The sequence below is a fragment of the Bos grunniens genome, chromosome 10 (assembly GCF_055505025.1).
Source record: "Bos grunniens cultivar Pamir isolate PY7600 chromosome 10, Bosgru_T2T1.0, whole genome shotgun sequence".
NCBI lineage: Eukaryota > Metazoa > Chordata > Mammalia > Artiodactyla > Bovidae > Bos > Bos grunniens.
Genome location: NC_141174.1, coordinates 75,844,293 through 75,855,646, shown reverse-complemented (window position 1 = coordinate 75,855,646; position 11,354 = coordinate 75,844,293). Strand labels below are relative to the sequence as shown.

The following is an 11,354-nucleotide window of genomic DNA, read 5'->3' as shown; positions in this document are numbered from 1 at the left end:
ACCTAGGGGTTTCCTAACATCTACTGATATAATTGAAAGTAAATATTTTCTATTCATAAGCTCGAGTTATAAGGAACATTCATTCACATGTCATTAAAACAGAACCTGCGTCTGAGTTAACCTCCCTTTCTCACATAAGTCTCCAGACATTTTTTCTAATAGATTCAGTTAACTAAATGAATTCTATTGACTTGTGATCTTAAATAATGATGAATTATGTGCTTGATTTTCCATGTGAATTATCATGCCTTGTATTTATTATATGGCTTTTCTCCTAAAGATTGTTCCAATATATAATGTAGAGAAATAAGGTAAAATTTTAATTAAATGATGTCTTATAGAAGACACGCAAATGAGGCTTAAAGAAATCAGTATGCATAATAGAGACAAACTGTAATTTTGTGCCATGCGTTTGTTCTGGACTTCAGTATCTGTTCACTATCATCTTCTTAAGTAGACTACTCAAATCATAGTTATTACAGTATAACAGTTGATGGTCTGCACTCAGATTCTTTTCACTGGGGAAGCAGAATGAAACTAGTTTCTAGGTGACACTATAATCTTTTCTCAGTCTTTCATCTTGCTATCCACCTTTCTCACTTATTCTTTGTGGGAATATCCTCTTAATTAATCATTTATAATAAGTCTATCTTGGAAAGCAAATTTTAGGGATTTACTTCTCTTTTGGTCATAATACTATCAGTATTTTCCCAATATTTGTCTTCCCAATTAAATTTTCACTTTCAGATATAGACGCTAATTTTCAATGAATTTAAACTTCATTGAGATAGAATTTCAACCAATTTCTAAAGATTAAGTATCCTTTCCCATCCTACTAACTGAAAAATCTGTCTTTTTCTCCTGCTTATTTTAGATGTCACTCTGAATTAAATGGATGCAGGAAATCTGTCTGTAGTGTCAGAATTTGTGCTTCTGGGACTTTGTCACTCATGGACTATGCAGGTCTTACTCTTACTGATGTTTTTTATGCTTTACCTGATCATTGTATTTGGAAACATTGCCATCATAATCTTAATCATCACTGACCCCCATCTGCATTCCCCCATGTACTTCTTATTGGCCAACCTGTCCTTTGTTGATATGTGGCTTTGCTCAGTGACCACTCCTAAGATGATAACAGACTTTGTCAGAGAGAACAAGACTATTTCCTTTGGAGGCTGCATGTGCCAGATTCTCTTTGTGCATTTTTTTGGAGGGGGTGAGATGGTGCTATTGGTGGTAATGGCCTATGACCGCTATGTGGCCATCTGCAAGCCACTCCACTATTCAACCATAATGAACCTGCAAAAGTGCATTGGGCTTGTGCTGACTTCCTGGACCACTGGCTTTGTGCATGCCATGAGTCAAATGGCTGTGATTGTGCAATTGCCTTTCTGTGGCCCCAGGGAAATCGACAGCTTTTTCTGTGATATACCACTGGTAATCAAGCTTGCTTGCATAGATTCCTATAACTTGGGAATATTAATGAATGCTGATAGTGGGGTTCCAGCCATGACCTGCTTTATAGTTTTGTTGATATCCTACTCATATATTCTTCTTACTATTCGCCAAAGCTCTAAAGCTGGTACATCTAGGGCACTCTCTACCTGCACTGCCCACATCACAGTGGTGGTGCTCTTCTTTGGGCCCTGCATCTTCATCTACGTGTGGCCACTCAGCATCACCTGGGTGGACAAATTTCTTGCTGTGTTTTACTCTGTTATTACACCTCTTCTAAATCCAGCCATTTATACCCTGAGAAATAAAGAGATAAAAACTGCTATAAAGAGATTCAGAAGCTACTACATACATCACAAGGGAAATATTTAATACCCAGAAACCTCACTGGAAACACTTCAAATTGACAATATACTGACCTTATAAAAGAGGTTGAAAATTCTAGACATTCAATTTATATCTACATTTTATGCATGAGAAACTCTGGGCTGGAAGAAGCACAAGCTGGAATCAAGATTTCCACAAGAAATATCAATAACCTCAGATATGCAGATGACACCATCCTTATGGCAGAAAGTGAAGAGGAACTAAAAAGCCCTCTTGATGAAAGTGAAAGAGGAGAGTGAAAAGGTTGGCTTAAAGCTCAACATTCAGAACATGAAGATCATAGCATCTGGTCCCATCACTTCTAGGGAAATAGATGGGGAAACAGTGGAAACAGTGGCAGACTTTATTTTTTGGGGCTCCAAAATCACTGCAGATGGTGACTGCAGCCATGAAATTAAAAGACGCGTACTCCTTGGAAGGAAAGTTATGACCAACCTAGATAGCATATTCAAAAGCAGAGACATTACTTTGCCAACAAAAGTCCGTCTAGTCAAGGCTATGGTTTTTCCAGTGGTCATATATGTGATGTGAGTTGGATGTGAGTTGGACTGTGAAGAAAGCTGAGCGCCAAGGAATTGATGCTTTTGAACTGTGGTGTTGGAGAAGACTCCTGAGAGTCCCTTGGACTGCAAGGAGATGCAACCAGTCCATTCTGAAGGAGATCAGCCCTGGGATTTCTTTGGAAGGAATGATGCGAAAGCTGAAACAGCAGTACTTTGGCCACCTCATGCAAAGTGTTGACTCATTGGAAAAGACTCTGCTGCTGGGAGGGATTGGGGGCAGGAGAAGGGGATGACAGAGGATGAAATGGCTGGATGGCATCACCAACTCGATGGACATGAGTTTTAGTGAACTCCGAGAGTTGGTGATGGACAGGGAAGCCTGGCATGCTGCGATTCATGGAGTCACAGTCGGACACGACTGAGCCACTGAACTAACTAATGCCTGTCTCCAAGTACAGGAATAGGGTTAATGAAGTTCATCGAATTTTAACATTCACTAATCAACCAGTGGAACACCACAAAATGTTTCCTTAAAATTCAACACAAATGGTTCTTCTTTGTAAGTGAATTGTCTAATCAACTTTCCTATGCCTTTAACTGTATTAAGTGAGAAGCTAAAATTCATTCAACCAAGCTATACACCCATTCTGATGGATAGCATCTTAATAAACTTCTTTAGAATTTTCTCCTAACTCCATTTGGAAGGTATTTCTGTAACACTGACTCTTTTCCTCAGACTTTTCACTTGACCTCTTGTCAACTGAATTACTGTTTAGCTTAACTCTCTACCCAAATACTAATGGAAAGCAGTAGGAGAAAAATAAAGAGAGAGTAACAGTGGTACAGTACATAGGGAATGACAGTGGACACTAGAATAACAACAGAAGCTGTTCTGTGTTTGGTTTCCATTAACTCAATAAAAGAAAAAAAAAAACCAAATGATGTTTCCTTTGATGATCTTAGTCTCAAGGATTAACATTTATACTTTGAATTATATTAACCATTGGTTTAGAAGTCCTGAAATTGTAAACTCCTTAATGGTAGGGGCTATGCTTTACCCACTCCAGTGTTCTTGCCTGGAGAATCCCATGGACAGAGGAGCCTGGTGGGCTGCCGTCTATGGGGTCGCACAGAGTCAGACAGCATGCCTTACCTGGTTAATTCTTTAAACTACAGTACTTAGTACTTGTAATCAATATTTAACAAACATATTTTAATTTATATATAAAAGGCCATTTTTTATTCAAATATCAATACCATTTATCAATCATGAGGTATTTAAGTACAGTCTTTTTTCATGAATTAAAAATTCCTAAAAATTTTAAATAAATAGAATTTACTTTCCTTTAGAGGTATAAATTAGGTAAATTCAGTTGTAAGAATCAACAATAAAAGTCCTAAAATAAAAATATGGTACATATAGAAATTTCATTTCTCTTAAAATGGACACAAAAATAGAAAAATGTTAGAATAAAAGTGATGTACTTATATAAAAATGAAGTATCAGAAAATGAAAGCAAAAAAAAAATTCCATTTAAAATTGTGTCAAAAGTAAAATACCAAAAAAAAAAAAAAAATTAAAATACCTAGGAATAACTTTAATCAAGGAGGTGAAAAATCTATATGCTGAGAACTATAAAAAACTGATAAAGGAAATTGAAACTTATTCAAAGGAATAGAAAGATATCTCATGCTCTTAGATTGGAAGAATTAACACTGTTAAAATGGCTATACCACCCAAAGTGAAAGTGAAATTGCTAAGTTGTGTCCAACTCTTTGCGACACCATGGACTGTAGCCTACCAGGCTCCTCTGTCTATAAGATTTTCCAGGCAATAGTACTGGAGTGGATTGCCATTTCCTTCTCCAGGGGATCTTCCCAACCCAGGGATTGAACCCAGGTCTCCCGCATTGTAGACAGACACTTTACCGTCTGACCACCAGGGAAGAACAACCTACAAATTTACTGTGATACTTTTCAAAACATTCATTGCATTCTTCACTATACTAGAATAAACAATCCTAAAATTTTTTTGGAACCACAAAAGACCCAGAGTTGCCAAGCAATCTTGAAGAAAAAGAACAAAGCTGGAGACAACCCTTCTAGAATTCAGACTATACTATAAAGCTACAGTATCAAAACAGCATGGTATCGGCACAAAATAGACATATAGGTCAATGGAACAAAATAGCCTAGAAATAAATGTACAGCAATCCCACTCCTGGCCATATATCCAGAAAACATGAAAACTCTAATTTGAAAAGATACATGCACCCCAATGTTCATAGGAATTATTTACAATAGCCACGACATGGAAACAAACCAACTGCTCATCAACAGAAGATTGATTTAAGAAGATGTGATACACACATGCACACACACACACACACACACACACATACTTACTGGCTATTACTCAGATACAAAAAAGAATGAAATATTGTCATTTTTAACAAGATAGTTGAATACAGAGAAAATCATACTAAGTGAAATGAGTCATACAGAGAAAGAAAAATATTATATGCTATCACTTCTGTGTAGAAATGTGTAGAATATAAAAATAATATGTGAATCTATACATAAAACAGAAACAGATTCTCAAAAGAAACGTACTTAGAGTTACCAAAGGAGAAAGGGTGGGATGAGGGATAAATGAGGAGAATGGAATTAACAGATACAAAGTACTATACATAAAATAGATAAGCAGCAATGATTTATATATATCATATGGAATTATATTCAATATCTTGTAATAACCTATAATAGCTGAATACATATATTGAGTGTATATATATATATATATATATATATATATATAACTGAATCACTTTGCTGTACACCTAAAACGAATACTGTATAATATTATAAACCAACTATGCTTCAACTAAAGTGAAAAAATTAAAACAATCTTAGCAAAAAAATAGCACTTATCATCCTTGAATGCCTGCTCTATACCACTGTTATGTTTGTTATATAAATTTACTATTATTATATTATCCAAATTATGGATAAGAAAATGAGACTCAGAAATATGAAATACAGTTCCTCAAGATAGTACAATTTAATTTTTTCTTCACTTAAAGATTCAAAGGTCAATCTGATTTCAAAAATTATTCATTTATTATATGACAGTACACAGTACAATAGAAAATTATTCCTGAGAATAAAAGAATAAATTATGCCAAGAGTAAAATATTAGAGTGTCTCTATCAATATAACTGTATAAAAATATTGAGAGTAATATGATTTGCAAGCTAATTGTATCATGAAGTGAAAGTTGGGAATAAAAGAAACATCACCAAGAACATGCCTGCACAGAGGTGGTGCCAAAGGACCAAGAGCCAACCACATGGCTATCTCTATCTTGGGCAGTTGCCTCAGTTCTTTCTCATGGCTATGCCCATTCATTTGCTGCATTGTCATCTCAGTATTTTTAAAGCATCTTTTATCCTACTTAGAATAATGGGTATCTTTTTACTTCTCTCAGTCCTTAAAAAATAAACCTCTTAAGTACAATCTGTATGAATTTTCTAATATTCTGAAGATAGAAGGGCATAAGGATGGAAAATGCAGCTTATACTGTCTTGTAATATAATTTGCCACAACAAATGCAAGTATCACATGCTCTCAACTCAAACATTACAGTCACTTTCATACCATCTGACATTATTTTTCACACACTTATCAGAAAGGCAAATTCTCCTTAATTCTCACTGGTTTCTTTTATATTCATCCTCAAAGATATTAATCAGTGGGATGCATAGTTTTATACATTCTCTAGTATAGTATTCTCTTACATGGCCAGTAGTCAGTCTTAACTTCCAAGTTAGTGAAAATGCTATTTACTCTGGTGGAAGCATTCAAAGTGGTAGGTGGGATGCAAAAATTTTGTGAGTGGGTTATGAAACATCAGAGTGTAAGGATTAACTATCACTTCCACATTTTGATTCCAGAATCAGAGAATGAAGATATTATCTCGCAAAAGAGAACTTCCTTCTCATAAGGAAGTCTTCAGTATGCCCTTCTACCTTCATCAGCTATTTATGGGTGATTAAGTACATGTTATGATCCATGAATTCCATGACCACAAATCTGCTTCTATAACTATTGTTGCTAATTGCTTTGCTATAAAATAAACTTGATAAAATTCAGTGTTTAGCAATACATGATTTCTGACCATGGTTATTTTGTACAAAATCCCATTTAGCAAGCACTGGAGGTGGCTGGAAAAATAGGTTAGCATACAAAGAATTTATTAGTCTACTACTAAAGTTTCCTCTATAATGGATACCCTTTGGTAAGAATACACGAGACACAGATTTTTTCATAATCTGTGCCCATTCTGAGATCAATTCCCACCAATTATCCCCTAGGAATTCTTCACCACCAGTCTTCCAATTCTATTTACTTTAAGTTCTGACCATCTAGTTCAGTTCAGTTCAGTTCAGTTCTGTTGCTCAGTCGTGTCTGACTCTTTGCGACCCCATGAATCTAATCGAACCATTAATAACTTTTCATGAATCAGTATATATGCATGCTTCTAACCAAACAAAGTGGAAAACCAAATATACTGCTTGTATTTCTTCCAAATGGGAGAATTTCTTATTAGTGTTTTTCAGGACCATAATCAGAATACTGACAATGTGCGTGCTAAGTTGCTTCAGTTGTGTTCAACTCTTTGCAGTCCCATGGAGTGTAACCCACCAGGCTCCTCTGTCCATGGGATTCTCCAGGCAAGAATGCTGGAATGGGTTACCATGCCCTCCTCCAGGGGCTCTTCCAAACCCAGGGATTGAACCCAAATCTCTTATGTCTCCTGAATTGGCAGGTGGGTTCCTTACCACTAGCATCGCCTTGGAAGCCCAAATACTAACCACAACTAAGTTATATGCAACCACAATACTTCACTAAACTGGGGCTGTAAAGCTGTAGCCCTTTACTCCTAGTTGCTACCAACATATCATGCAAAACCATCTGTATGTTCAGGCCCAAATTTTAAATTTTCATTCTACTCATTATAAGGAATTCTCTGTGTTAACTATAGGTGTATGTAGAGGGCAAAGGAAGGCAACTGGACAATAGTAGTTGTTGAATGAATTGAGTCATAAATTAATGTAACTTCTCTATGCCTGTGGACCTGCCTAAACCTAATCTCTTACTTATGATTTCCACTTGAAAATAAAATGCTCTTTTTGCATCTCAATTTTAAGGCTTGTATAGTAAGATAGCATCCACTTCATGATGATGTTGAGGAAGATCATCACAAAGAGGTAATCACCATTTGGATCGACAAGCTGGACCCGGTCAATTGGAGGCTTTTTATCCCCTCCTCTGTCCTTCCAATATATGTATTCCACTTGTTTGGCTCAGACGGTAAAGTGTCTGCCTGCAATGCAAGACAACTCATTTCAATCCCTGGGTCGGGAAAATCACTGGAGAAGGGAATGGCTTCCCACTCCAGTATTCTTGACTGGAGAATTTCATGGACAGAGGAGCCTGGTAGGCTATAGTCCATAGGATCACGAAGAGTCAGGCATGACTGAGCAACTAACACTTCAAGTCCCTAGTGAAATATAGACCAGACCCAAAAGGTTCCCTGTAAATCAAGAAACAATCAAGGTATATGAAGCAATTCAAGCAACTTGGAATGAAGTACTAACCTCCCTTTGGAAAGGCTGGTACCTGTAATAGTTCAGTAAATGCTTGTTGAATTGAAAACAGTAATGAAAAGTCAGAGGAAAGAGGGAGTGGAAGATTTGTTGTAATGTTGCAGAGGTGCTCTGCCTTACCCATAAAAGGAAAACAGCTGATAATTTTAGCAAGGTAGTCACTTATATTATACTGGCCCATATAATCTGACCTCTCAAAAAAAGGAACTCAGAAAACAATATTTTCTCTATAATTGAACCTTTTAAGAAATGTTTCCCTCTTTGATCTCTGTGGTTAGTACTCCTTAGAACCGCTCCAGGACTAACAACAGTTTTTTGGTGACCCTTTGTAACTGGGAAAGGTTAATTTTGAATTTATGCTGTATCTACTTCTGTAACTTTAACCCTCATCTTGCCACTTTTGTAAGCATGAATTATGGACTGCCTCGAGGAGATAATCTAAGCTGCTTGCCTGTGAAGGACCATAAGGAAGTGAAACCAACACATTCCCCTGCCTGAGGCTTGGCATTCTGGGGGACATTTGCAAGGATTGAATAGTATTTACTTTGTCTCCTCATCTCCCCACCCCATCTCTGATCCATAAAAGAACCTGGCAACCAGGCCCTGACAAGATGATTATTTTGAGGTGCTAGCACCATCTTCTCAGTCAGCCAGCTAGCTCCTGATAAAGTCTCTTGCTGATCCCAACACCTCATTTCTCAGTCATTGACTTACCCTGTGAAGAGCAGAGCAAGCTTGGACCCTTGATGATTCAGTGAACTGAGTCCCCTGGCCATTTATTATGAGATCTCTGCTTTGAATTCTCATGACATTAAGAGAAGAAAAAATTATTAGAACTTTGGTTTAAAAAGTAAATGGAGAACAAAGGAATCTATGTCTAATAAAATATGACAGCAAATATCTTCAAGGAAAACCAGTATCTCCTGACATTTTAATGCCTATTGATAAATATCATTTAGACCAATACCATTGAAAAAGGAATACCTATTAACAAACACATTATTAACAAATATTTAGAATTCCATTGCAAGCATATCCATGGAGTATCCTTGAAAACACTAAACCTGCTTTTTACCTCATTAATACAATTACCATCCTCATTTTAGTGATACTAATATTAAATGATATGGAAGTTTAACATGTTGGCAAAAGTTAATATGCTGAAGTCAGACCTAATATTCAAACACAATAACTTTCTGATTTCAATGTCCATGGGTTTAATTCCTACACTATATGTTCTCTCCTTTAGATCATTGCAGAACATATAAATAAGAGTTCACGAGTCTACTTTACTCTATGCTTAGCTGAGTATTTTTGCCTATATTATCTCATTTATTATTTCTAATAAAATGGTGAGATGGAAACCCAATATTCTTTCATATAAGATGAAGAAATAAGATTGTGATAGGTCAGTTAATAGAGGAATAGGTAATAGAATTTGTGTGCTTTGGTATTCAGCCCTATGATTTTTTTCCCTATCAGACCAGATCAGATCAGATCAGTCGCTCAGTCGTGTCCGACTCTTTGCGACCCCATGAATCGCAGCACACCAGGCCTCCCTGTCCATCACCAACTCCCGGAGTTCACTCAGACTCTTGTCCATCGAGTCAGTGATGCCATCCAGCCATCTCATCCTCTGTCGTCCCCTTCTCCTCCTGCCCCCAATCCCTCCCAGCATCAGAGTCTTTTCCAATGAGTCAACTCTTCACATGAGGTGGGCAAAGTACTGGAGTTTCAGCTTTAGCATCATTCCTTCCAAAGAAATCCCAGGGCTGATCTCCTTCAGAATGGACTGGTTGCATCTCCTTGCAGTCCAAGGGACTCTCAAGAGTCTTCTCCAACACCACAGTTCAAAAGCATCAATTCTTCGGCGCTCAGCTTTCTTCACATTCCAACTCTCACATCCATACATGACCACAGGAAAAACCATAGCCTTGACTAGACAAACCTTTGTTGGCAAAGTAATGTCTCTGCTTTTGAATATGCTATCTAGGTTGGTCATAACTTTCCTTCCAAGGAGTAAGCGTCTTTTAATTTCATGGCTGCAGTCACCATCTGCAGTGATTTTGGAGCCCAGAAAAATAAAGTCTGACACTGTTTCCACTGTTTCTCCATCTATTTCCCATGAAGTGATGGGACTGGATGCCATGATCCTCATTTTCTGAATGTTGAGCCTTAAGCCAACTTTTTCACTCTCCACTTTCACCTTCATCAAGAGGTTTTTAGTTCCTCTTCACTTTCTGCCATAAGGGTGGTGTCATCTGCATATCTGAGGTGATTGATATTTTTCCCGGCAATCTTGATTCCAGCTCGTGTTTCTTCCAGTCCAGCGTTTCTCCTGATGTACTCTGCATATAAGTTAAATAAACAGGGTGACAATATACAGCTTTGACGTACTCCTTTTCCTATTTGGAACTAGTCTGTTGTCCCATGTCCAGTTCTAACTGTTGTTTCCTGACCTGCATACAAATTTCTCAAGAGGCAAATCAGGTAGTCTGGTATTCCCATCTCTTGAAGAATTTTCCACAGTTTATTGTGATCCACACAGTCAAAGGCTTTGGCATAGTCAATAAAGCAGAAATAGATGTTTTTCTGGAACTCTCTTGCTTTTTCCATGATCCAGTGGATATTGGCAATTTGATCTCTGGTTCCTCTGCCTTTTCTAAAACCAGCTTGAACATCAGGAAGTTCACGGTTCACATATTGCTGAAGCCTGGCTTGGAGAATTTTCAGCATTACTTTACTAGAGTGTGAGATGAATGCAATTTTGCAGTAGTTTTTGGCATTGCCTTTCTTTGGGATTGGAATGAAAACTGACCTTTTCCAGTCCTGTGGCCACTACTGAGTTTTCCAAATTTGCTGGCATATTGAGTGCAGCACTTTCACAGCATCATCTTTCAGGATTTGGAATAGCTCAACTGGAATTCAATCACCTCCACTAGCTTTGTTCGTAGTGATGCTTTCTAAGGCCCACTTGACTTCACATTCCAGGATGTCTGGCTCTAGGTCAGTGATCACACCATCGTGATTATCTGGGTCATGAAGATCTTTTTTGTACAGTTCTTCTGTGTATTCTTGCCATCTCTTCTTAATATCTTCTGCTTCTGTTAGGTCCATACCATTTCTGTCCTTTATTGAGCCCATCTTTGCATGAAATGTTCCTTTGGTATCTCTGATTTTCTTGAAGAGATCTCTAGTCTTTCCCATTTTGTTGTTTTCCTCTATTTATTTGCATTGATCGCTAAAGAAGGCTTTCTTATCTCTTCTTGCTATTCTTTGGAACTCTGCATTCAGATGTTTATATATTTCCTTTTCTGCTTTGCTTTTTGCTTCTCTT

At 37.3% G+C, this 11,354-nt stretch overlaps 1 protein-coding gene across 1 annotated transcript; it reads left to right on the top strand.

Annotated features, from left to right (window-relative positions):
* The first annotated feature begins 888 nt into the window (after positions 1 to 888).
* On the top strand, positions 889 to 1,830 carry LOC147364884 (olfactory receptor 4K14-like). The gene has a single exon (XM_086318848.1). The coding sequence runs from the start codon at positions 892 to 894 to the stop codon at positions 1,828 to 1,830; it is 939 nt and encodes a 312-aa protein (XP_086174974.1). The 5' UTR covers positions 889 to 891.
* Positions 1,831 to 11,354: the final 9,524 nt, after the last annotated feature.

Excerpts from the sequence above, each read along its gene's own strand:
- LOC147364884 (XM_086318848.1), top strand. The coding sequence starts at position 892 with ATGGATGCAGGAAATCTGTCTGTAGTGTCAGAATTTGTGCTTCTGGGA.